General features: G+C 42.4%; 3 protein-coding genes across 3 annotated transcripts; 2 read left to right on the forward strand and 1 right to left on the reverse strand.

The window, feature by feature from the left end:
• The first annotated feature begins 2,113 nt into the window (after positions 1 to 2,113).
• LOC141777545 (zinc-binding protein A33-like) lies at positions 2,114 to 3,499 on the forward strand. The gene has a single exon (XM_074651902.1). It carries the CDS (start codon positions 2,114 to 2,116, stop codon positions 3,497 to 3,499), a length of 1,386 nt encoding a protein of 461 aa, XP_074508003.1.
• Positions 3,500 to 5,184: 1,685 nt separating this feature from the next.
• On the forward strand, positions 5,185 to 6,588 carry LOC141777552 (zinc-binding protein A33-like). The gene has a single exon (XM_074651915.1). It carries the CDS (start codon positions 5,194 to 5,196, stop codon positions 6,565 to 6,567), a length of 1,374 nt encoding a protein of 457 aa, XP_074508016.1. The 5' UTR covers positions 5,185 to 5,193; the 3' UTR covers positions 6,568 to 6,588.
• A 3,573-nt stretch (positions 6,589 to 10,161) lies between these two features.
• Positions 10,162 to 26,700, reverse strand: aldh4a1 (aldehyde dehydrogenase 4 family, member A1). Its single transcript, XM_074646540.1, has 15 exons — positions 26,494 to 26,700; positions 18,984 to 19,077; positions 18,781 to 18,873; positions 17,929 to 17,976; positions 17,081 to 17,236; positions 15,458 to 15,607; positions 15,017 to 15,091; positions 14,064 to 14,251; positions 13,757 to 13,830; positions 13,153 to 13,349; positions 12,781 to 12,828; positions 12,531 to 12,683; positions 12,308 to 12,429; positions 11,800 to 11,918; positions 10,162 to 10,349 (listed from the first exon to the last, which is right to left on the reverse strand). The coding sequence occupies exons 1-15, from the start codon at positions 26,532 to 26,534 to the stop codon at positions 10,237 to 10,239; spliced, it is 1,671 nt and encodes a 556-aa protein (XP_074502641.1). The 5' UTR covers positions 26,535 to 26,700; the 3' UTR covers positions 10,162 to 10,236.
• Positions 26,701 to 27,476: the final 776 nt, after the last annotated feature.

The following is a 27,476-nucleotide window of genomic DNA, read 5'->3' on the forward strand; positions in this document are numbered from 1 at the left end:
AGGGGGGTTTTGGCATACACGAGCGCACCTCCAGCAGCAGCCCATCGTGATTGGAAAAAAAAATACAGGGAGCAGTCTACCTGCCAACAGACTCAAAGACTTTGCACCAAACACATAATCCAAACACTTTGCTATTCCCCGTGAATTGTGCCATGTGGGACCATCTACTCACAGCTTGACCATCCTTGCCCCATCTACCAGGTCATGTTTAGCCATAAGATTAGAGATGAAATGGTCGCTGTTATCTCCCCCCCTTACCTAACTCTACGTAAAAATCACCACCCACAATAACCTGCCTATTGGTGGCAAGGTGTGGCTCCACTAGCCCAAACGTATCCTGCCTTTCTGATGGAGTTCTTGGTCCATACACCACAATAACCCTCAGTTAGACTGTCCCCCATGCAATGTCTGCGCCCATTATCCTCCCCTGGACAATAACAAAGGAAAACTCCGCCCTAATCTCTTTAATACCAAATAAAATCCCGACCCCCCCTACGCTCCAAACTGAGGTCCTTATACATGCCTCAAATCTCAGTGTGACGGCCTCGGTTAACCCGCTACACAACAGCTTTTCAGTATTTTCTCTCTAGTGACAGCGAGTTTCTTTCCTCCAAAAGGGAGCGCAGCCTCGGCGATGACGCCATGCATGCTGGTGTATAGCTTGGAACCATAAAGCCCCTCTATTAGATCTAATCTTAAAGAAATATTATATCTTTAATATATTATCCTCTCCAGGCCATTTCAGTACATTATCAGGAATTATTTTAACAATGAGTTCTCTAGTTGTTTCCTCCAAATTAAAGGGCAGAAGAAACTAAAGCTATGAGTTTTTAGGCCTCAATAAAAAATCTTGTGTGGGAGTGGTTGTCACGGTTACACTCGTGCCCCCCAGCTGTGTGTGTGTGTGTGTGTGTGTGTGTGTGTGTGTGTGTGTGCGTGCGTGCGTGCGTGCGTGCGTGTGTGTTCATGTTTGTGTGTTTGTGAGGCATTGCTTCCCTGCAGACATTCAGCTCCTGATCGACCTGATCTCAACTGCCGCAGTATAATTACTCCAGTACTCCATTTATTCATTGCCAGATTGTTATCTCAGCCAAGTGTTATTGTTCGTCTTGATCGCTCAGTATCATTATTATCTGAGTACTTTTCCTAGTGATGTTTTCTCTAATTGACTAACTTTGTTCTCCGGTGCCTAGGATCATCCCTCAACTGCTCACCTGCTGTCTGCCTCTTTGCCTCTCTGCCCGCCCAGCTCAGCTTCAGCCTCGCCATTCTTCCACCATCACCTTCCATTAATCCTGGTTTTTCAGGTATCAGGAAAATCCTTTTGTTCAACTCTTCTTCTGTTGTCCGTGTCTGCGTCTGGGTCCCATCCACATGTGATCGTACCAGTGGTGTCATAAATGTGCAGGAAACTGGCCTTAAATCAAATATAATCAAACAAATATCATGGCACCTGCTATTTAACATGTTAATGTAACCTAACATCACTGAGGGTCAAGGAAGTCACACAACACATAATCATTTTATTTTATAATCATTGTACCTACAAAAGGCCCTTTTAAAGGTGCCGAAACACCACGTTTTTGTTGTTCTGATTGTCGGGAGCGCAAACAAATATTCTAATTATGACGACCAAAATTGCCTTTGTAACAAACTCTGTCAGTGTTTCAATGTTACAGGCTATGTAATAAAACTATTATTGTCACTAATGCATTGCTGAGTAGAGGTGTGGCAGGTGTTTGTGGCCTGAGGTGAAGCATTGGAGGTGTGACAAAGCTCCACCTATCACTAGACTCAACTGAGACAATCCAGAAAACAGATTCCTATTCATCCTTACAAAGAGAAAGACACAGACTGAAAAACAGACGGATTCACCTTCAGACCAAACTAACCTCTTCCTCTGAGTGAGTTCAGCTACAAGAGAGAAAAGTGGAAAAAACTACATCCCTGCTGCTTCAACTTGCTGACACGCCGCACACTGAAAGTGAGTTTGACTAAAAACATGACTAAAAGGGACAGTAACATTTAGTGAAGTTAGTAGAGGAGGTAGGGGAGCCATGACTGACTGTACTTTCTGTCTGGTGTGTTTTCAGCTTCACTCAAAATGGACCAAATGGCTTCCAGATCAGAGGAGGATCTCTGCTGTCTGGTCTGTCATGACGTCTTTAGAGATCCTGTTGTTCTGTCATGTAGCCACAGCTTCTGTAAAGACTGTCTGAAGAGCTGGTGGAGAGAGAAACCAACACGTGAGTGTCCACTTTGTAAGAGAAGATCTTCAAAGTCAGAACCACCTTTAAACCGGGCGTTGAAGAACCTGTGTGAGGCCTTCTTATCGGAGAAAGATCAGATAACTTCAGAGGCTCTCTGCAGTCTGCACTCTGAGAAACTCAAACTCTTCTGTCTGGACCATCAGCAGCCGGTGTGTCTCGTCTGCAGAGATTCAGAAAAACACACCAACCACAGATTCAGACCCATCGATGAAGCTGCACGGAAACACAAGAAGGAACTTCAGGAAACTCTGAAACCCTTAAAGGAGAAGTTGAAGGTTTTTGAACAAGTTAAAGTGAAGTCTGACCAAACAGCAGAACACCTGAAGGCCCAGGCCCGACAAACAGAGAGGCAGATTAAGGAGCAGTTTAAGAAGCTTCACCAGTTTCTAGAAGAGGAAGAGGAGGTCAGGATGGCTGCACTGAGGGTGGAAGAGGAGCAGAAGAGTCAGATGATGAAGGAGAAGATGGAGGCTCTGAGCAGAGAGATAGCAGCTCTTTCAGACACAGTCAGAGCAACAGAGGACGAGCTGAGAGCTGAAGACGTCTCATTCCTGCACAACTACAAGGCTGCAGTGGAAAGAGTCCAGCAGCGCCCCCTGTTGGAGGATCCACAGCTGCTCTCAGGAGCTCTGATAGACCAGGCCAAACACCTGGGCAACCTCGCCTTTAACATCTGGAATAAGATGAAGGACATGGTCTCCTACACTCCTGTGATGTTGGACCCAAACACTGCTGGTCCAGACCTCATCCTGTCTGAAGATCTGACCAGTGTGAGACGAGTAAAGAAACAGAAACTTCCTGATAATCCAGAGAGGATTGATTCTTACTGCTGTGTCCGGGGCGCTGGGGGCTTTAAGTCAGGGAGTCAAAGGTGGGATGTCGAGGTTGGAGACAGTACAGGCTGGAGACTGGGTGTGTTAGCAAAGTCTGTCCAGAGAAAGGGATTCATACAGTCTGGATTGTGGACAATATGGTTCTATGAAGGTGAATACTCAGCATGGTCACCATCAGATTCATCCACTAAACTCACAGTGCCAAAGAAGCTCCAGAGGATCAGAGTGAATCTGGACTGGAACAGAGGAATGCTGTCGTTCTCTGATCCTGACACTAACACACACATACACACCTTCACACACACTTTCACTGAGAGGATGTTTCCATTCATTAACACGGTTGATAAACTGAAGATATTACCACTGAAGGTCTGTGTGGGAAAACAACAGCTCTGATCGAGTCTTTAGAGGAGCAGAGTACAACAGAGACTCCGGCCCTGGAGACCAAAGCTACGGTCTCCCCCATGTCTTACGACCGCGGCCAACACTGTTTAACAGACGGGCTTCACTAGATATAACTTTGTGGTTTTGGTGCTTCAGTGTAGTTTCTGTTGGAGTCTGAGTCTGAACAGCGTAGCCTCACATGAGTGCACATGGGACACCGACCCGCAATGATTTATACGTGTAAGAAGTTACAAACAGTCTCTTTAAGTAAATCTAAAAATAGCATTTCCTTTTTCGAATTTGGGAGGCTGTATAAGCTATATAAATATTTGGGGTGTACTGGTGCAGTATATTGATTTGGGGTGCTGTGCATTATGTAATATTTAAGATAATGCATATTTTTACCTCTTAGAAAAGCAGTTTTACTGTCATCTGCAATATTAATATTGTAATTGGGATTTATCTATTTTACTTTATTTATATATTTATCAGGCCATTTATTTATTTGTAGGCACACAAGTATGGAGGAATTATTTCTAATCTATTTTTAATGGATTTATTCATTATTGAATAATTATTTATTTCTTTATTTATTTCAGCATGGTTGTCCTACTGCATCCCCGCCATTGATTTTCCCAAACTTATTTTGCTGAAGCTAGTGGCCAGGGAGCTGAAGAACAGAGGGTTGGACAGGGGCGAAGCAGAAGACCTCAGGCGAACAACCTGGGGGCAGAGCAGAGTCGGACTGCACTGCTTACTGCACGTTTCAATACAAACTGATCTGACAAGAGGATGAGGTGCAGGTGGAGAGATGGGCAGAACTCTGGGATCAGGGAAGGACTAACAAAACTCAGAGGAGGTGTGTAGATGGTCAAAGGAGGGAAAGCCAGTACAGGAACACAGGAGGAAAAACACAGTACACAAAACACAAAACACAGAAAACTTTGCTGCTGCCAGAGGTGGAGTTCTCCACCTACTGGAGCTCAGACGGCAGGTTGTAGGTGGCAGCAAAGCCGGATCAGTATTAATTGAACTGAGACTATGTAAAAAACAGAGACACTTTAATCAACATCTGATTTTGTGCGATTTGTGCTCTACATCATGTGTTAGATTCCTTTTTTTTATATTGTAGGCAATATAACCAAAAGTTAATTTCTTTGTGGACCTCAAACTGCAACAATTTACAGATTAAGGCTCCATCACAGCTGAAATACTGCTCCACTGAATTATATTTTATGAGCTCTGTGAAGGAATAAAATGTTTTGTAATGTACAGATAAAATGAGGTAAAACCTGTTCACCGATGAGCTGTTGAGGTATGGTAGGTGTTCGTGGAATGAAAGACACCTCTGTGTTACAGGAGAGGCATTCAGCAGAGGAGGTGTGACAAAGCTCCACACCTCACCTGAGGCAAATCAGAAAGCCGTTTGTTATTATTTCTCTTTAAAGAGAGAGACAGAAAAATAGACAATCCGATTAGTCTTCGGACCAAACTAACCTCTTCCTCTGAGTGAGTTTAGCTTACAGGAGAGAAAAGTGGAAAATTACAACACTGCTGCTTCAACCTGACACTCCACACACTGAAGGTGAGTTTGACTAAAAACACGACTCAATGTGAAAGTAAATTGAAGTTAGAGGAGGTAGGGGAGCCATGACTGAATATACTTTCTGTCTGTTGTGTTTTCAGCTTCACTCTAAACAGACCAAATGGCTTCCAGATCAGAGGAGGATCTCTGCTGTCCGGTCTGTCATGATGTCTTTAGAGATCCTGTTGTTCTGTCATGTAGCCACAGCTTCTGTAAAGACTGTTTGAAGAGCTGGTGGAGAGAGAAGTCAACACAGGAGTGTCCAGTTTGTAAGAGAAGATCTTCAAAGAAACCACCTTCAAACCGGGCGTTGAAGAACCTGTGTGAGGCCTTCTTACAGAAGAGATCTTCAGAGGCTCTCTGCAGTCTGCACTCTGAGAAACTCAAACTCTTCTGTCTGGACCATCAGCAGCCGGTGTGTCTCGTCTGCAGAGATTCAGAAAAACACACCAACCACAGATTCAGACCCATCGATGAAGCCGCACGGCAACACAAGAAGGAACTTCAGGAAACTCTGAAGCCCTTAAAGGAGAAGTTGAAGGTTTTTGAACAAGTTAAAGTGAAGTCTGACCAAACAGCAGAACACCTGAAGGTCCAGGCCCGACACACTGAGAGGCAGATTAAGGAGCAGTTTAAGAAGCTTCACCAGTTTCTAGAAGAGGAAGAGGAGGCCAGGATCTCTGCTCTGAGGGAGGAAGAGGAGCAGAAGAGTCAGATGATGAAGGAGAAGATGGAGGCTCTGAGCAGAGAGATAGCAGCTCTTTCAGACACAGTCAGAGCCACAGAGGACGAGCTGAGAGCTGGAGACGTCTCATTCCTGCTCAACTACAAGGCTGCAGTGGAAAGAGTCCAGCAGCGCCCCCTGTTGGAGGATCCACAGCTGCTCTCAGGAGCTCTGATAGACCAGGCCAAACACCTGGGCAACCTGACCTTCAACATCTGGAACAAGATGAAGGACATGTTCTCCTACACTCCTGTGATTCTGGACCGAAACACCGCTCATCCAGAACTCATCCTGTCTGAAGATCTGACCAGTGTGAGACGAAGAGAGAAACAGCAGCTTCCTGATAATCCAGAGAGGATTGATTCTTCCCTATCTGTCCTGGGCGCTGAGGGCTTTAGGTCAGGGAGTCACAGCTGGGATGTCGAAGTTGGAGAAAGTGAAGACTGGTCACTGGGTGTGTTAGCAGAGTCTGTCCAGAGGAAGGGATTCATACAGTCTGGATTGTGGACAATATGGTTCTATGAAGGTGAATACTCAGCATGGTCACCATCAGATTCATCCACTAAACTCACAGTGCCAAAGAAGCTCCAGAGGATCAGAGTGAATCTGGACTGGAACAGAGGAATGCTGTCGTTCTCTGATCCTGATACTAACACACACATACACACCTTCACACACACCTTCACTGAGAGGATGTTTCCATTCATTAACACGGTTGATAAACTGAAGATATTACCTCTGAAGGTCTGTGTGACAAAACAACAGCTCTGATCGAGTCTTTAGTTTGATGGGAGTGAATAGGAAACAACTTTTCACTTTTAAGTTAATATCTCTGCATTTATGTAGATGTATATATGAATGAGCAAATAAATCATGAAATGAGTTGAAACTTTATTGATCTCAGTTTGGCTGTCAGATATTTGCAGCAGCAAACAGTAACAGGACATAAAGAAGAAAACAAATTAGCAGAATAATAGAGGTTAACATACAATGAAGTTAAACTGAAAAGTAAAACAGTGGATTGCAGCAGTAGCCTACAGGATTCAGCTGAATAAAAACAATAATACAGACATAGTATGAAGTATAAAGTGTCAGTGAGCACCCCCAATGCTGTGGCTTTAGCTACTGTGGTGGCTAATGGCTAATGCTGTAGCTGAACCAGAATCAGCTTTACTGTACAAGTATATGAACACATACAAGATAGAAGTACACACAAATAGACACATTTAACTATATTGTATATACAAGTAGGTGAAAAAATAGAAAAAAAAAATATATATAAATATTGTCACGGTCAAACCACAGTTAGCTTACCTGTCTAAGCCTCACTGCACTTCTAATGTTAGCTTTAAGAAACACATTCAAAATCCCGGACGAGCCCCCTATTTATGTCACGGTCAAACCAGCTTTGCCTCAATGATGGTCCGTCAGTACTCACACGGCTCTCTGGGGATAACCACAAAGCTAGTCAACCGTGAGCATATGAAGAAGGAGTGGGCTATTAGCATACCTGCTGCGGCGTGTAGTGTGGGCTGGCCTACCTGGTCCCGGCTTGCTACCGCTCGCTGTTCCGAGTTGCTCGGCCAACTCCCGACTCCGCCTCTGTCCCGTGGCCAAAGCGTCTGGGTGGCTCTGGGGAGAGCCCAAGCAACGGTGGGCCGACGGTCGGCCTCGTAGTTCAGTAAGGTCTCGTTAAGACGAGACGTAGACGATACATGACGAACTGTTGACAAACATGACGGCACCAACATTCATGGGGCATTGTTCAGTCATGGTGTCACTTCGTCAGTCTTCTCAGGGTTGGCATTCAACTTTCACGACCGAACACACCACGCCAAAGTCCTCCCTTGTGGCGTTTAGGTCGGTCTCTCCGGTATTCCTATGTGGCGGCGGCCTCTCGCTCTCCCGCGAGTTGCTTAAATTACTTCCTGCTGACCAACTAGGCCCGCCCCTAAAACCTCAGCAGCCAATCATAATAGCCCATTCTTATGACTCAACCTGTGACAGACAGTTAGACCGTGACAATATATTTACAGTATATACTTTATATAGAGCTGTCAATCGGTTCAAATATTTAATCACGATTAATCACGATTGTCCATAGTTAATCGTTATTAATCATACATTTTTATCCGTTCAAAATGTACCTTAAAGGGAGATTATTAAGTATTTAATAATCTTATCAACATGGGAGTGGACAAATATGCTGCTTTATGCAAATATATGTATATATTTATTATTGGAAATCAATTAACAACACTAAACAATGACAAATATTGTCCAGAAACCCTCACAGGTACTGCATTTAGCATAAAAATGTAGCCTATGCGCAAATCATAACACGGCAGACTCACAACGCCCAACAGGCAACAACAGCTGTCAGTGTATCAGGGCTCTATTTTAACGATCTATAGTGCATGGTCTAAAGTGCATTTAGGACGTGTCCAACTCCACTTTTGCTAGTGAAAGCTGCAGTGGGTAGAAATGGTACAAATGTGATTAAAAAAAGTTATTTTTAATGAAACGGTCACTATGTCTTGACAGTAGTGCATGAGACGGGTAATCTGAAAAAATCATGTGCCTCTGTGTCCTCCGGTCCTGCTAATGGCATCTGCAAGATTTCACAGAACGGAGGAAAACAAGCAATCAGAGCCGAGCTGGAGCCTGCCGTCTACAAGCAGCTGTCAATCACTCGCAAACTCAGATCAAATGGTCAAACTAGGCAGCGTGTTGATTGATTATGGGTGTGTGGACCGGCTGAGCGGAATCCTCCGGAGATACATTATGCACAGGCCTGCGGTCGGGCCCTGCCGGAGAGGCAGTTCGTAATGTGTGGATCCATCAGCCTCAAAACGCCGCCGTTTAGGGGGATAGGGTCGGCAAACTTTGAAGTAGCCTTCGTCTACACTCGCACACACACAGAGGGATGATGAGAGGAGACGCCACAGAGGCGTGTGACCACCGTGATCTCTCTGGTCACGGTGAGGACCACTGCAGGTTGAGCAATACAGAACACCTGAGAGCCTTACTTCATTATATTCTGAATTTCACCTGAATTTATAGCGTTTTCCTAGGTTCTAGTTTCATATGATACCAGTATCTTCACTCTAGCTTTAAAACTGAACCTGCTACAACCTAAAAATCGCAAGTTACGTTAAATTAATTAGTGGCATTAAAACAAATTTACGTGAAGACACCTCATTCTTTGAAAATCTCAGCTGGCTATAATGCAGCTATAATAGAAGCCAAGAAATAATAATAAAAGAAGATAATAAAAAACAAAAAAACATATTTGGATAGTAATAATTTAATATTTATTGTCAAAAATTAACTATCTGAATTCACAGAGTTACTAAGGCAGGCACGTTCTGAAAATATAGATCAGCTGCACTTGTTTTAGGGCAGCAAAAGATTAGAATACAAAAATATGTGTTACTCAATCTGTTTGATAAAAGACAAACCAGCAGAAATCTAAGTAATTATGAAACATTTTCAGCACTTTAAAAATGCAAAAGTGACATTTCAACATTTGGGGACATCACAGCAGCTTATATGTTAAAGTCAGCTGCATTCAATCTTTAAGACAGTTTCACAGCTGACTTAAATTAAACTGCAAATACCTGCTGTGTGTGTCTCTTATAATCTGGCTTGTTGAACACATTTTACTGTGACACAAAAAAAAATCTAAAAATCAGGACAAAAGAGGAAACAACCTGTTTCACACAGACATTATTATTATTTTCATTATTAGAAATTTGTTGCGTGTTTAAAACCAACAAACATGACATTATTAAGCTTTGTGTTCAGAGACGTAACATAGAGGAACACTTTTTATGCTCTGATATTGACCTAAAATAACATTTCAATTTGATGTAGGGCTGCAACTAACAAATATTTTCATTATCAATTAATCTATCAGGTATTCTCTCGATTAATCGTTAAAGCTGAAATCTTCAAATGTCTTGTTTTGTCCAGCCAACAGTCCGAAACATAAAGACATCCAGTTTATTATCATAGAAGAGTAGGAAAAGCAGAAAGAAGTTTAAAAAAATGTTTTTGACTAGTCAGTTAAATTACTAATTGAACTCTAATATTGATTCCAATTAAAAAAATTCAATGATTTATAGTTGAGCATCAATAGTTGACAGCCTTTGACCACAAACATCATTGGACAATGACTAATTAACGAACCAGCAGACAAACGGTCAGATAAAGCGTGCAGAGGGTCGTCACGACGAAGCTCCAGTTTGATGGACGGAAGACTTTCTCACCGCTCTGCTGCTGATTCTGCTCCTCAAATACATTCATGTCCAGGTCCAGTGCAAAGACTCATTTCATTTCACAGGAGTCTACATGTGTGAGCTGTTTGTGATTAGAGAATCAGCTGATGCAGGGAGGGAGGGAGGGCTCGGACTAGACCAGCAGGCAGCAGTACTGGACTCAGCCCATATAGGTGTACTTCCATTCTGTGAGGGGGACGTGGGTCTGTTTCACCACCTGCGGCGACGTCCATCTCAGGACGTAGTGTGGACCTCCGGGTTTGTCATTCGTTCCTTGATGAAGAGGAAAGTTGAGTTTAACATAAAAAGGAAGCTTATATCTATATCGAGCTATACCTATTGTATATATACATATATCAGTGGCGGCTGGTGACTCAAAAAATAGAGGACAGGAGGAAAACCAACCCACAGTGTCATGTTATTATCTATTCAGTTATTACCTCCTCCAAGGACAAAGGCTTTGAAGGAGGTTATATTTTCACCGGCGTTTGTCTGTCTGTCTGTCTGTCTGTCTGTCTGTTTGATTGAAATTTTTTGGAGGGCTGGGGTGTAGCACAATGAACAATCCATTAGATTTTGGTGGCGATCCGAATCGCGAGACAACGAGGTGCGGGAGCTGCTGTCCGTCCGAGGTAAGAAAGAAAAAAAGCGGTAGATGACGGGATGAGAGACGACGTAGTGTAACGTTATACAGACATACAAGGCTGCTGAATGAGAGAGGCATCCGCCGATACGTTACACGGAAACACACCGTGTTAATAACAAGCCGACCACCTCACGGTACCGCCAGCTGTGAGCTGTGATCTGTTTTTAAAATCACGCACCTTGGCGGAGGTCTGCGCTCTCCGCGTGCCATTCTAGTTTCTCTTATTTTGCACTTGTACCTCCATTCTATGTATGGGCTAAGTGCTGCTTGATATATGTGCTCTCACTGTCCTAATTTTTGTGTATCATATAGGGGGGGGCTTATATGGGATTCAGATTTTTTATTTTGTAAATCTTTTAATCTTGAACGCACTTTGTACTTAAGTTTGACAAGTGTTAGATAAATAAAATTCGTATTATTACTAAACTAGTCTCTACTTTCTTAATGAAACAAAAAACTAAGCAGTAAAACAATTGCTTACAAGATTTGTTAAAAACAATCACTGCGGCCTCAGGATGAGAATGAACCTTGTGTGCATATTATGTCACTAGAAGCATGTCTGTAAACTGCTGCCCGTGACAGTCCGTTACGCACACCGGGATCCAGTCCCAGGGGTGAACGGAATGACGCAGCCCATCAGGCCACCGCACACCACCGTGCTTTCCCGCTGTGGATCCATCCCAGACAGCTGTCATTTTACGTGTTTTGGCCAATCAGAGATTAGCATAAAAAAACTGAAATACATTAAATTGATAGAAGAGGTCCGCAAGGGAGGACAGCAGGACCCTACCACCACTTTCTTTCCTGCCCTGCAGGTCTCGCTGTTGAAGCATTTCAATCAGAATCAGAATAATGGATTTTTCCCAATGAAGAGATATTATAATATATTTGTATAAATGATACTGAGATGTGGTAATTGGTTTATTTCAACCAATTACTCTTTTTTATATTTTGATCTCCCTCTTGCCTCTCAAATATAGCAACAGAGGAGCAACCTCCTCCGTCTCTATGGACCAGCCTCCGCTGCTATTACCTGTGTGCTTCTCTGATCACATAGAGAGCAAAACCAACTCTTACCTGAAGCTCTGGCGCCCCCAAATGGCTGCTGAGCGACAATGGAGCCGGTGGATTTATCGTTCACATAGTAGTTCCCTGCAGCGTTTCTCAAGGCTTTAGCTGCCTCGTCGATCACATTCCTGCAAACATAAAATAAACTTTATGTATGAAACACTTTTCACAGTCAAAACGGGACTTTAAAACCATCAGAGAGCAAATGGTCTGTTGTAATGTCAGCTGCAGGTAGGGACTGCTATTCTCTTTACAGACATGTTTTGATCCTATATTTGTTGACATTAAGTCAAACTGTCTCCATTAAAAGCATACTGAATGATCTATTAGCAGCTCCTGTTTACAGTGTGATGCTGATTCTCAGGAGAGTTCTGCAGCATCTTTATTCTATGATTTCTAAGTAGATTTAAACACACTTTAACTCCAGACAGGAGGACAACTGTAGTGTGTCTTCGCTGTAGGAAAACAGTCCTGGTCTTACTTGTCCTATAAACATGAATAGATGAACGTGTCTCACTTGTCCTGAGCGAACACGGCTCCCGTCAGAGCGTACGGGGACGTGGTGTCGATCAGCTGCAGCACCTCTTTGTAGTTGTTCTCAGGGTAAACATAAACTGACAGAACAGGCCCGAAGATCTCCTGCACGAGACACAAACACACGTGGTTGAACACACTGATGCGAGTGTTTGAAGACAGATGAACAGAGTACGTGTGACTATGGATATAAAAAAGGTTTGTGCCTCGCTCATGATGGGGTCCCGCGGGTCCGTGGACTCGATGATGGTCGGCTCCACAAAGTAACCCTTCCTATCGTCACAGTTACCGCCGGCGATGACTTTCAAATTAGAGGAGGACTTGGCGCGATCGAGCCACATCTTTATCCGAGCAAACGACTACGGGAGGAAACAAAGGAGGAAATACAGTAAATAATGAGCATAAATACACTAAAAGAGGACTTTATTTTGAAGGAACGGCTGAAGGAAGCTGCACCTTGTCATCGATCACGGCCGAGAAGAAGGTGCTGAAGTCTTCAACGGGCTGAAAGACAGATAATCATTAACATCGTTATTAGTCATTGACAATAGTTATTATTGTTATTCATTAACGACGTTAATATTCATTCACTTTGTTAATTGATTGTCATTATTAACCCTTGATGTCAGTATTATTCATTGACGTCAGTATTAACTATTAACATCATTATTAATTGTTAACGTCATTATAAACCATTGATGTCATTATTAATCTGTCTCTAAGGAAAAAGTAGTACTTTAGTAGTAGTAGTAGTAGTTTACTGTGTGTTACTGACTCACATCTCCCACTGTGAGCTGCTGATGGATGTAGTACTTTAGTAGTACTCACGTCTCCCACTTTGAGCTGCCGGTGGATGTCCAGCAGCTGATCTCTGATCTGCGGCCACATGCTGTCTGGTACGTACATCCTGGAGCAGGCCGAACACTTCTGACCTCCGTACTCAAACGCTGAGCGGATCGTTCCCTTCACCACGCTCTCAACATCCGCTGACTTGTGGACAAAGTGGAAGTTCTTCCCGCCGCACTCTGAAAGGTTGAACAGAAAACTCAGTACACATTATTTCAACATAACTTCACTTAAGTCTGTGTTAAAGGAAAGACAGACTCTCGCTCTGATCTGGAATCAGTTGGATTTCAATCAGATCATTAATGTCTTTTAAATCCCATCTGAAAACATTCTTTCATAGGACGGGGTTCATAAATCTTCAATATGTTGTAACCTTGTTTATAAAAGTGCTACATAAATAAAGTTTATTATTACTATATTATTATGTGAAATTTTCAAGCTAGCAACATTTCATTTGATGCATTGTTTTGAGCTCCAACATTTCATCAGGCACACATCTATGTGAACACAAAGTGTTAAAGGAAAAGTTCAACATTTGGGCTCCCTGCTCTGTTTTCTGACATCATGTTTCAGAGGATCTGCTCACCTCCTGCCAGTCGAGGGAAGTTCCTGTAGGAGTCCAGGTTCTGGGCGACCTGCTTCCAAAGACGCTTGAAAGTCCTACAAAAAAACAGATTCAATCAAAGCATTCATATGGTGCCATTTTATAAACAATGAACACAGGATTAACAAAGCCATATAACAGGCACTGTTGTTACGCATGCAAGTATTTTGTTTGTTGTTGTTGACAACGGAGTGACGTTTCTCCAGAAACAGACTCCAAAAAACTACCAAAATACAACAACCCAGTATCCACATCTGAAACACAACTCCCATGAAAGAAATCTCCTTACGGGACGCTGCCAGTGAAGTTGATGCCCGCCAGGTGCTCGGAGGCGGTGACGGCGTCTCCGAACACCGGACCATCAGCAGGTAGAAACTGGATGATGTTTGGAGGGATTCCACACTCCCTCAGGACTTTGTAGACAGCGTAGCTGGCGGACATGGCAGTGTCACTGGGCTTCCACAGCACCACATTACCCTGAAAAACACCAGCAGCTCCACAGAGTTACATATCACAAATCATATTAAACACAAACACAAACTTTTTGTTGTATGTCTATTCATTCTGTTTAAACCCGGCATTTCTGCACGGTTGCAGATAAAGATTAAGTTACACTAATATTATAAGTAATTCTGACTCGTGTGATCCAAACATTTCCTATAATTCCAGAGCATTGTACAATTTGTTGAAAAAAGATAGATGTAATCATTTTCAAAATTCACATGTTTTTTAGGGCTGACCCGAATGCTTCGAAGCTTCGACCATTGCCGTGGTAATCGACCTCCAAATCAGTGTTTCAATTCTCCATTTTTGTTTGTATGTACGCTGTTTGTTGTGTGTAGAGGTGCATGTATGTACAGTAGTACGGCAGCGGTGCTGTCTTGTTGGTGTTTAGCCTTTCAAAAACAACATTTCTCCCACCCGCTGCACACAAAGGGAGGTACGCACCTGTATAAACAGCACGATTTTGCAGCAATCTAACAGAACCACATTTATAGAACCACAATAATAAAAAAAATCTATTTTTCCCCCACTTTTTTTAGGCTGATGACGTCATAAAATGTGCCGACAGACATTCAAAGCTTCATTTGAAAACCTCAATTGAAGCTTTGAATGTAAAGAAATGACATTCGGTACAGCCCCTACCTATTTAGTGAATAAATTCCTCCTTCGCTGAATGGAAAGTAATGATTACAGTCATGCAATACTCCGTACACAGATGATAAACATATTGACACTCACCATCAGAGCTGGCGTACCTGCCAGGTTTCCACCAATAGCAGTGAAGTTGAAAGGAGCCACAGCTGCTACAAACCCCTGAGGGAAAAGGAAGATCACCAGGTAAGTAAATACATTTATTTGACAATGATATTAAAAGTAAATATGAGACTGCAAACACACAGTCCTGACAATTAATACAATTTAATTGTTGAGGATGAGGACAAAAATGTTTTGAGAATGTTTAAATGTGTATAGGAAAGTCATTTGGATTATAACCCTAGTAAGCTTATTTTTAATGGGTTGTGGGCAACTTCTTCACGAGACGGTGGCAGAATAATCAAAGTGACATTAAATGCAACAGGCAGATGTTGTAATGGTGAAGAACCTAAAATTAGGAAATCCATTTATTTATTCAGTGACCTTTAACAAAGCAGTAAACAGCTCATGTATATGTGTTCTTACCTCCAGTCCACGATACAGCATGGTGTTTGTGCTTCCCTCGGCATCCAACGGCTGCCGTTTCTCCAGCTCGACGGCATGTTTGGCATTAAATCTGAAGAAGTCAATCAGCTCTGCGGCGGCGTCGATCTCCGCCTGGACCACCGTCTTACCCTGCGATACAAAGATAAATACACAACACAATAAAATAGCTTTATTCTATATAGAGATTTTCCTCACAGACAAGTGTGTGAATTGTGCCCCTGTTATGCTGTATGGATTGCATTCAAAGTGTCAGTTTGAATTTGTTCAAAATTGACTTTGAGAGAAAGTGACGAAGGGCTGAACGATTAATCAAATTCAATTATACAATGTAATAGAATCACAGCTTTTGCAATTTTCAAATTAATAATAATGCTACACAATCTAGAAAACCAGATGTTTGGAAAAACATGGCACCGTGGGTTTCACGTACACATGCTACCCAAACAGCGAACAGCTAAAGTAGCAGGTTATCTCACTGTGCCGCTCTTCATCTAACAGCTCACTGTGGCTGCTCCTGACTGCTCCATCACTCCCTAATAGTGATGTTAATAATTAACCGTTTAACCGTTAACCGACATTAAGCATTTTAACTGATTAACGCTATCGGTTAAAACGGTTAAAAGAAATGTTAATAATGAATTAAAAAAGCTGAGAAACACTCGTCACTTTAAGGAGAAAAGCTGGTCCACCTTAAGAGAGTCTGAGCCGGCGTTACAGATACAGGAAGTTGGCTCCCGTCTTGAGCTCGCTTGAGCGGAGGAGTTGCAGCCTCGTGGCATTTATTCACCGACAAATAAACTGTACACACAATCGCTTCTGTTATTCCGGGCAGACAGAGTGTCGTTACGCCGGGCAGACACACAGCGGACAACCTGCTAAACTAAACTAAATGTGCGTTGGAGACCTTTACTGGGAAAGTGGCTGCATGTCCGTGACACTACACGCTACATCGTGGCTGATAAGTTAACAGGAGACAGTGAACGCAGCATACGCTCCCGTACAGGTGAACTGGGGACTCAGCTGTCTGCTGTGCTCCTACACTGCAGCTGGCGCACCGCTGCATGAGACGCACTAATCTTGTTGGTTAACGGTTAATAATCGGTTAACGAGGGTCGGTTATCAGTTAAGAACATTTTTAAAAATTAGCATCCCTACTCCCTTTAACATATTTCAAACTGATCCGCTGCCATAAAAAGGCCAAATGACAGTTGTTTTGTTTTGTAGACACATTTTTGATGAATGATAGCGGGTCAGTATCAAGCTCACTGATAAACACATTGCATTTCCTGTTACTACTTCTTAATAAAAGTCAACTCCTGTTTCACCAGTTAAATGCTTTTACTTTGAAGCTGCAGTTGTAGGAAATGTTCGGTTTGCATAACACGTTGGTCATACTGTAGAATCATTTATTACTTGTGTAAAGTGAATAATGCAAAAGATAAGGAACCTTTTTTTTAAATTGCCTACTGAATTGCAGTATCGGTCTAAAAGAATGGCAATTTGATTATTTTCCCATATTGTTCAGAACTAAAGTGACGACCCTAGTGTCTGATAAGCCAAGTTAAATAAACGTAGTTACAGTTTGCCCTGTGTCTCATATACCTGCCCAATCATGGTCTTGGCGATGATTTCTGCTCTCTTGGGTCCACTGATGACATCGGCCGCCTTGTAGAGGACCTGGGCTCGGTCCTGGACGGGCTTCAGGTCCCACTCTCTCCTCGCTGCCACAGATGCCAGGATAGCTTTGTTGATCAGCTCCTGTCCCATTCAAGGAAAAAGAAGGGGTTGGTAGAGGCTATGTTAAATAAGTCAACTGTATTTCTATAGCTTCCTTTCAAAAACCAGAGTTACACGGTGCTTCACAGGTACAAAGAAATACAATATCATAATATGATGATTGAAAAGTAGTCTGGACTGGGCCAATGTCCAACCTGCAGTTAGCAAAGTCCATGAAAAGCCAGTCTAACAGTACTTAATCAAAAACACCATAATTGAAAAGTTGCAATCTGGTTTGAGAGCAACGCATATCACTGAAAGGGCTCTGGTGAAAGTGATCAGTGATTCTCATCAGTAGGCACAGTATTGATCTTCACTGCTATGCAGATGACACTCAGCTCTATGTAGCTGTTGATCTTGGTGACCTGAGTCAGAACTTCCTCCAACTGAATCAGGACAACAGAGGTCCTTCTTATTGATCCAAAAGTAAAAGTAAAGAGTTGAATAATATCTATACTTTTAACATCCATTTAAAGACCTACGTTTGGTATAATTAACCTTATGAAGTTCGATTTGGAGGTTTGTTAGAATAATCGAAACAAGTTTTAAAAAATTATGAAAATAACCCGTTTTTACATATTTACATAACATGAACACAAACCAAAATAATGATAAATATAGCCAAAGGTTCTGTGTGGTTCTTTACATTTAGAACATCTTTTACTTGAACTTACCTTGTCAGCATAGCAGAACTTTGCCACTTTATGGGAGTGATTGAACGGCTTTGAAAAGAAACAGAAAGTCAACGAGTTATGACATTATGACCTTGTCAAGGAAAAATAATTAAGCTTAAACTTCAATTGCAATTCAGCTCAGTATTTTATCAATAACAGGTTTTTTAGAACAGAACGAACGTATTCAAATGTAAGTGTGTCTTTCTCTCTCTCTGTGTGAATGATGTCCTTGTACCTTCTCCCTCTGTGTGAACGGCGACCTCGTCTCTCTCCCTCTGTGTGATCGTCGTCCTTGTCTCTCTCTCTCTTCCTCCGTGTGACCAGCACCCTCGTCTCTCTCTCTCTCTCTGTGTGAACAGTGCCCTTCTCCCTCTCTCTCCGTGTGAACGGCACCCTTCTCCCTCTCTCTCCCTGTGTGAACGACGCCCTTCTCCATCCCTCTCCCTGTGTGAACGGCGCCCCTCTCTCTCTCTCCCTGTGTGAACGGCGCCCTTCTCCATCCCTCTCCCCGTGTGAACGGCGCCCTTCTCTCTCTCTCCCCGTGTGAACGGCGCCCTTCTCCCTCTCTCTCACCCTCTGTGTGAATGGCGCCTCTCTCTCTCTCTCACTCTCTCCCTCTGTGTGAATGATGTCCTTGTCTTTTGCTCTGGTGTCCTTGTTTGGTGACCTCTTGTGTGAATAGCGTCCTTGACTTTTTTTGTCATGAACTACTTTCTTTTCTAAGCGAGTAAACGTGTTTGAGCGTAGAGTATATTTGAGTAATGATGCCAGTAGTGATATGTTCAGTCCCAGAGTTTCCACATGGAGCACCAGTTTACTCAGATTACAGAACAAGCTGTTGACTTTACTTACAGATAACTGATATCTGACGTCTTTGGTCCACACATGTTCATCTCCGACCACACATGGGATCTCCTCCGTCTTCCCCTTCAGACCGGCTAAGGCCTAAATTAAAAAAAAAAAAATCCAGCCAGAGAAGTTATTATATAACTTGTGTTCAGAGTGTATTAAAGTCCATATTTGTGATTGTTGGGTAAACACATGCAGGTTCAAACCTTCAGCAGCTCTTTTCTTTCTGGACTCCCGTCTGTGAAGCCCAGGATCGGCTCATTCTTCACCTCTACAGCTGCACAAGGGAACGTTCTGAACCTTCAAAACACACAAACACACACATACCACATGTATTTAATGCTACTTAAGATATAGAAATCCCACTTCTATTCATTCAAACTGTATGTACTGTATTATATAACAAAGCAGGAAATTGGCACACGTCAGCAGGTGCCTTTGACCTGAATTGGCTTAAACTGGCCATGAAAGTCTTGGTCATGGTGGGAGGATGTTGAACTCTTTTAATGAATAGACAGGAGCTCCCTGGACTGGTTTCAGTCTGACTCTCTTGAATGCTGCCCACAAATAATCTGTTTGATCCAAGCTTATTACCACGTGTTGTACAATAAGTTTACCTTGAATTCACCCAGTGGTTCACACAGTTTCCAGCCCTGCCCCCTTTTGCAAGCTGTTAACACCCTCCCCATGTGAACACTGAGTGCCTTTCTACCTATTTCTATCAACACAATTCGGAAAACTGGTAACCAAAGGGAGCCAAATTTAATTTTATTAATAAAACATAATCAAGATCAGGAACTACATGCTTATTTTCAGGCATGTTTCTCATTTGTTTTTGTTGTACAAGTGAAAAGTTAGACTTTGCCCAACCACTTTGGTTCAGACTAGGGCAGTCAATCCATTACATTATTTAATCGTGATTAATCGCAAATTAATTGCATATTTTTTATCTGTTCAAAATGTACCTTAAAAGGGAGATTTTGTCAAGTATTTATTACTCAAATATGCTGCTTTATGCAAAAGTATGTATATATTTATTATTATAAATCAATTAACAACACAAAACAATGACAGATATTGTCCAGAAACCCTCACAGGTACAACATTTAGCATAAAAAATATGCTCAAATCATAACATGGCAAACTGCAGCCCAACAGACAACAACAGCTGTCAGTGTGTCAGTGTGCTGACTTGACTATGACTTGCCCCAAACTGCATGTGATTATCATAAAGTGGGCATGTCTGTAAAGGGGAGACTCGTGGGTACCCATAGAACCCATTTTCATTCACATATCTGGAGGTCAGAGGTCAAGGGACCCCTTTGAAAATGGCCATGACAGTTTTTCCTCGCCAAAATTTAGCGTAAGTTTGGAGCGTCATTGTGCCTCCTTCGCGACGAGCTAGTATGACATGGTTGCTACCAATGAATTCATTAGGTTTTTTAGTTTCATATGATCAGTGTAGCTGTAAAACTGAGCCCGCTACAAGCGAAAAATCGCAAATTGCATTAAAGAAATTAGTGGCGTTAAAACGAATTTGCGTTATTATCGCGTTAGCTTTTGCATCCCTAGTTCAGACCGAAATATGTCTGCAGCTGTCGCATGAATTAAGATTACATTTGATATTGCTAACCTGAGTCCTGAGAGCCTTGCTGGCAACAGAGCATTTGTGTTTCTTCTTCACATTTTAAACAGGCCACTGCAGGAAAGGCCAACTTTAAACATTAATGACGCACTGTCTCAGTAATTAATGTGGTGTTGTTAGTTACACCTGTGCCTGACAGGTCAAAATGAATAGAAACAGGTCTGTTCAACCTTAGTTTCACTACACCATTTTGACATTTGGATAGACTGTTCTTAATACATGAGTAGGTTCCTGGTTTGACATAAACTCTGTGTACAACTAGGCTACAACGCCTCACACGACATTCACTCCTTTCTGACATTGGCTGCTTTGCGGCGCAGGGCCTGCAAAAATGTCAGCAATTCTCTGGTGTTAGAGTCTTAGTGGTGAGGATTTGCTGCGTTCCTTCATCTTATGCGATAATAAAGTGCATATCTTTGGGTTTTAGAGTGTTAGTCAGACAAAACAAAGTATTTCAAAGATGTCACGTTGGGCTTGTGACATGTTTCTGATGAACAAGTTATTCTAGCTTCATCCAGTTTCATCCCAGCAGGAACTCTGGTGCCCTCTCTCTTTCATACAGTATATGATTAACTTCTCTAAACTTTCTAAACTGAAGGTCACAGGAGGGGAGGGAGGGGGGGGTGCAGACAGGCCAGATGGTGGCATGATAGGTCTTCTCATTCATACATACTATGTTCCCTAAAACACCCTGAAGCCTGGCCACTGACAGAGAAAGATAATAAACATATGGAAGTTAAAGGAATTTTGTTTTTACAGATGTAACAGAAAAATAAGCCTTAGTTCCTCTCTCAGAATCAGTTACTGGTTCTGAGAAGGAAAAGAAGAAATGTCCAGAGCCCCTTAAATCCTCACACCCACCCTCCATAACCCTGATATGACTGGTATATAAGTGTCTTCTTTAGTCAATGCTCCAACTGCAACGCCAAGGTCATAAAGAAACTGATAGTAAAGACTGCGGTCTAAACCGGCTCTAGGCTATATGACCAAGTGCCACGAGATAACTTCTGCAGTTATTTGGCACGATACCAATTTGACTTGATAGTACGCTCCTGTTTTAATGTGCAGATTCTCACTGCTGTTCCCCTGGCTTATGACACAACATGAGAACATGTCACTGGTGTACCACTGCCACATACCACTCCCCACCAGCTTATTATCACAAATCTTTACTGGCATTTACCATAACCCACCTGTGACATGTAGGGCTGCAAACTATTTTCATTATTGTTTTTTTTAGATGATTGTTTAGTCAATGAGGGCATTAGTATCCTGGTTATGGGTCTTATTTGGCGCTGTCCCGAATAACTTTTTTTTGGGCTTCGATGCTCCGGTAAGAAATATTCAAAGATATTCGAAGCTTCGCGACATGACGCAGCAGGCTGACATGTTTTTTTTGTCTCCATCTCCCGTTTCAGTGGCCAGTACACAAACACACCTCTACACACAACAAACAGCGATATCTGTCGACAATTATTAATAATAAATCATGCTGAATGGGGATTATTGGGATTATTTCCTTATTTCATGGGCTATATGCATGTATGCATTATAAGCGGTTACAGATAATGGATGGAATATATATATATATAAATAAAGAAGCATTTGGATATTGATTTGGAGGTCGATTACCATGGCAACGGTCGAAGCTTCGAAGCATCTGGGTCAGCCCTAGTCTTATCTTATCCTGGTTTTAAGTCTTATTCAGGATGTGATGTTTACATGGGAAATAAGAAACCTGGTTATTCACATCCCAGTTAGTCTCGCATAGCCAGACCTATCTCCACACTTTGTTTTAGTGCTGTGCCAGCGTTGGAGAAAGGTCTGGCTGAAGTGAACCCATCATAATTCCACACTAAGAGAAAGAAAAACGCTATGGGTTGTTTGTATTTTTTTTAAGCGTTCATAATCGTCTTCGGCGGCGCTAAGCCCAGGATGCAGCGATGGTGTCCTGGCAAAATGGTGTCGGGAGGGAACTTGTTTTGGTGGAACACTTGCACGTGGGGAAGGCAAGCCCTGGCATTAAAGGTCACATATTATACTCCATTTAAACTAGTTATTATAGGTCTCAGACACCTCCAAACCATGTCTCTGACGTTTTTTTTTCAAAAAAACAATCAGATCATGCATTCCAGCATGTCTCTATAACCTCTGTTTCAGCCCATTTCCAAAAGTGCTGATTTCTGTGTCTGTAGCCTCTGTCTCCTCCCACTCTGCTCTGATTGGTCAGCGTTTTCTGTTAATCAAACGTCCTCAACAACAGCGTCACCCTCCCCCTCCCTCCCGGAGAAGCTCTCTCTCCACTCGTCTCTCTCTCTCTAGAGAGAGAGACGAGTGGAGAGATAGCAGCTAGAATAAAGTTTATAAACCACTTTAAAGTTTATAAACCAGAAACTTCACCCAGCGCACGTTACCGGAGGAATCTGATCAGAAATCGGCGACACATGATGAACATCTGCGGTCCAGATTCCAGGTTTTCCTGACGGTTTCTCTCAGGTAAATAATGCTGTTTATATCTCTGTTAGTTAACTCAGTGTTTACCTCATGCATCAACTCTGTAAACCGTAAACATACACTCTGTTTTACGTCTGTCTTTACAGATCCATCTGTGAGAAATGACCGACAGAATCATCCCAGAGGAGAGCAGACAGCTGTGGGCAGATGGCTCTGTTTACATGGAGATACAAAGCTAACCCGTTAGCATGTAGCTAACCCGTTAGCATGTAGCTACATGCTAACGGGTTAGCTACATGCTACCGCTATGACACGGTGTGTAAACACAGCGACCATCAGGGTGGAAAATAGAAGATGTGAAACAGTAGTCAGTTCATTATTTCTGCGCATTTTTTTTTGGGACCTTAGCCATCCCCAAAAACTCACCAAAAGTGGAGTATGCGTCAGAACTGGTGGGAAATTCAATGTTCTGGAGTGACTGGGCTCGGGTTTCTCCAGGGGGCTCCATAGCGCCCCCTAACGTACGCAGTTTTTCCGAGAAAGTTTCTTCGATCTTCACGAAATTCAAGTATGTCATTGCTCACGCCCTCATACCTGGATTAAATGATTTTGAGATTTCTTCGGCCAACAGGAAGTCAGCCATGTTGGACTTCCTGCGTGATTTTAAAATTTACGAACGCATATTTGAAGACTTTAGGATGCACAAAAAATAATGAAACTTTACACACACATCCAAACTAGTAATTACTTTATTTTAGTGGTGAAATTTTGCTTGGGCGTGGCATGTTGGCTCTCTAGCGCCCCCTTATGTCTTTTAGATTTTGAACATACCTTTAGGTACTCGAAAACTCATGAAATTTGGCAAAATGATAGACACCTGTGAACTTTATGTAAATGTATAGCCATTAGGCTCAGTCTGTTTAGCCGGCTCTATAGCGCCCCCTAACGCGTTGAAATTTTAACTTTGTCAAAGTTGATCCGATATTCATGAAATTTGGTATGCATATCCCACTCATCATTTGAAACATATTCCTCATTGGGTTTCATTAGCTCCGCCCACCCAGAAGTCGGCCATATTGGATTTTATGTACGATTTTCCCAATTTTTGCGTTTTATTGGCCGCGTACTTTAACGAACTCCTCCTACAGATTTGATCAGATCGAGTTGATATTTGGTCAGGACCATCTCAAGACCTTGAGGATGAAAAGTTATTAAAATGGTGAGTGTTCACTTAACGAGCGGACCGTGGCGTGGCGGCCATTTTGAGCCATTCGCCAGTTATTGTAACTCAACTGTACATAGTCCGATCTGCCCCAAATCTCTCAGGTATGATGGTGCTCCAGTACTGATGACATGTATATGAAAAAATATACTCATAGCCCCGCCCCTAGACGTTAGCCCCGCCCCCTTTCATATCTCATGAACCGTTTATAGTAGAGTCTTGTGGGATGTGTCATATCACTCAGCAGAGAGTGGGTTAACCCTAACTCAACTGTACATAGTTCGATCTGCCCCAAATTTCTCAGGTATGATAAGGGTCCAGTCCTGATTATATGTAAATGCAAAAATATAGTCATAGCCCCGCCCCCTTTCATAACTCATGATCCGTTTGTCGTAGAGTCTTGTGGGAGGTGTCATATCACTCAGCAGAGAGTGCCTGTTTCGTTGGTAAAGGTTATGCCCGCCCCCTACACATTAGCCCCGCCCCCTTTCATATCTCATGAACCGTTTAAAGTAGAGTCTTGTGGGAGGTGTCATATCACTCAGCAGAGAGTGCCTGTTTCATTGGTGAAAGTTATGCCCGCCCCCTACACATTAGCCACGCCCCCTTTCATAACTCATGATCCGTTTGTCGTAGAGTCTTGTGGGAGGTGTTATATCGCTCAGCAGAGAGTGCCTGTTAAGTTGGTGTTGTTATCCCCGCCCCCTACACATTAGCCACGCCCCCCTTCATAACTCGTGAACCGCTTGTCGTAGAGCCTTGCGGCAGGCGTCGTGGCGCTCGTCAGGGTTTTCACCTGGCCCTCCATTATCACAACCAAGGGGGATACTACGAACACCTGAGGGGTGTAAGAAAATATCAGTACACATGAGTATCGCCATATTTTCTTGTGCGATACTGTATTGATTATCCAAAAACACTATCGATTTTGAATTAACCTCTTAAAAATCCGACAGCCCTCCGTCGTGCCTGGGCACTATTCGATCTTTTTGGAGGTTGTAGAGTGAAAATACAGCAAAATATGTCACATGCAGTTTGGGGCAAAAACCATGCAGTTTTTTGCATGCAGTATAAATGTGTTATATTTGCCTATTCTAAAATGCTGTTTTGCTGGTGTGTTCTTTATACTATGAACATTTTCCTAAACATGTTTTCTTTTTTCTTTTAAATCGCAATATATCACAATATATTGAATCATTACCTGAGTATCACGATACTTATTGTATCGACAGATTCTTGCCAATACACAGCCCTACCAACACCATGGCACTTTCCAGCCATGTCTCTGTTAAACCCTGGCTGGCTCACTGCAGACGATAAGCCATACTTGGTATTAGAATATGAAACCTTTTCCATAACCGCTGGGCAAACATGCAAGAACATCCCCGTTTGACAGTGAATGTTCTAAACATGTTCTTTTCATATCTTTACAACCATTCACCGAAAGAACCAACCAGGCCCGCCTTCTTGCACGATCAAAGTCTCCGTCAAAACTTGCCATTTTCAGCCTGCAGGTTGCTAGCTTGGAGGTGGTTGTTGCCGTTTCACGTAGCGACGGGGATAGCGGCAGGTTTCTGTCTGAAATACTGTAGGCAGCCAATGGCAGGCTTATGCGCACAGTCTACATGCTGTGAGTCCGACTACATCCCTGTACACGTGACTCTAACAGTATCCAGGTTTCTGATCACCTGTGTGCAGGTGTGTCTTGATATCTCAATATATCAGTCACTCATTTCTCTACCAACAAAGAAACCTGGATCAGGTGTTTACATGCCACAGTATCCTGGTTACTATCGGAGAACTGCCCCGCACTGGGGATGAAGATTGAGCTTTCAGCTATATCTCTGTATGATACATCAGATTTCAAGTATTGAAATGTATGTTTTATATTTGGTCCCTGTTAAATAAAGTTGTAAATATATAATAATAACTCCAGGTAGAATATTGAAATCTCTCAAAACTAGGATAACAGCCTCATGCAGATTTCTGAAACCAAGATATGATATCTGCATATGCAAATACTCAGTGCAATGACAATAAAGTGAATCTTGAATGTTGATCTTGATCTTGAAAACATCATGTTTGGGTTAAATTTAACTGGTTCTGGCAGGAAGCCCTGAAGCAAACTTCTCCCATGTGCAAACACATGTAGCTACTTTAGCCACATCACTCTTACATACTAGAGTATCATTACATAACATGTGAAGCAGTCACCCCTAACTCCACTAACAGTGTAGTTACACAGCAGCTCAGTAACGTCGAGTCTCCTGATAATAACAACACGTTAAGAGTGTTTAGGAACACTAATGTAGTGTGTTAGTGTTAGTGTTAGTTTAGCATAAGCTAAGCAGCAGTTCCTTGTTGAGGTGAAGGAGTCTGGTGTGTTGGTACCTACCTCCTCACAGACTGCCCCACAGCCGCCCTCACACGCAGCATGTTTCTACCACAGATGGATAAAGACAATGAGAAGAATAAACCGAGCGGACAGACCCTCTAGCACACCTGGCAATGGATCAATGGATCAATACCCGATCAGATAACCTTACAGGTTAGACAGTACTGCCAGAGAGGAATCTAGTCTGACTCCAAAGCGGACAGCACTGAGTGTTACCGGGGGGGGGGGGCATTAGTAGCATTTTTAATAACAGATTCCCGCTCATTGTCAACTGTTGTTCATTTTAAGAGTCCTTTAAAAGATACTATGTAGAAATAGGATTGAAGAGAAGGAAATAAGTTTTTTTCTTTTTTTTTTAAACATCTTCAATATCTATTGAGAAAAGCTCCTCCCCCCTCCTCATCCTGTGAAATGGAACATTCCACAGGCGGGTCTGCGACTGGCCAATCAGAGAACAGTAAAATATCCTCAACCAATCACAGGCCACATATGAAAAGTTCTATTTAAAAAATGAGCAGCGTCTTGAAGGTCGTGTCTAGGAGAGAGCCCACAAACTGCGAAATATGATCTGACATTTGCTAAACCTCGCGAGACTCGCTGCCGACAACCTATCCTAACCGTAACTATTCGAGGTCATTGCCTAAACTTAACTCTTTGAGGTCAATGTTTAACCTTAACTATTCGAGTTCAATGCCTAAAAATCTTAATAATCTCGCGAGAGTTTCCCCAGTTTGTGGGCTCCCTTCTAGCCACTACCCTTCTTGAACTGACTGCCTTCATTCATCATCTCATGACTTTCTGATAGAATATCTACAGACATATTCATTAAGTCATAGAATAAACATAGTATAACACAGCCAGGATATGAGAAACATAAAAATAAAAATAAAGTAATAATAAAGTAATAATAATAATAATAATAATAGTAATAATAATAATAAATAATAATAGTAATAATAGCAATAATAATAATAATGATAATA

This window comes from Sebastes fasciatus, chromosome 1 (genome assembly GCF_043250625.1).
Source record: "Sebastes fasciatus isolate fSebFas1 chromosome 1, fSebFas1.pri, whole genome shotgun sequence".
NCBI lineage: Eukaryota > Metazoa > Chordata > Actinopteri > Perciformes > Sebastidae > Sebastes > Sebastes fasciatus.

Excerpts from the sequence above, each read along its gene's own strand:
- aldh4a1 (XM_074646540.1), bottom strand. The coding sequence starts at position 26,534 with ATGCTGCGTGTGAGGGCGGCTGTGGGGCAGTCTGTGAGGAG. Across the intron at positions 12,829-13,152 it reads GGCAGCTCAAAGTGGGAGAC|CCCGTTGAAGACTTCAGCAC; the intron begins GTGAGTACTACT and ends TCTGTCTTTCAG. Across the intron at positions 12,430-12,530 it reads GGGACCCCATCATGAGCGAG|GAGATCTTCGGGCCTGTTCT; the intron begins GCACAAACCTTT and ends TGTCTCGTGCAG.
- LOC141777552 (XM_074651915.1), top strand. The coding sequence starts at position 5,194 with ATGGCTTCCAGATCAGAGGAGGATCTCTGCTGTCCGGTCTGTCATGAT.
- LOC141777545 (XM_074651902.1), top strand. The coding sequence starts at position 2,114 with ATGGCTTCCAGATCAGAGGAGGATCTCTGCTGTCTGGTCTGTCATGAC.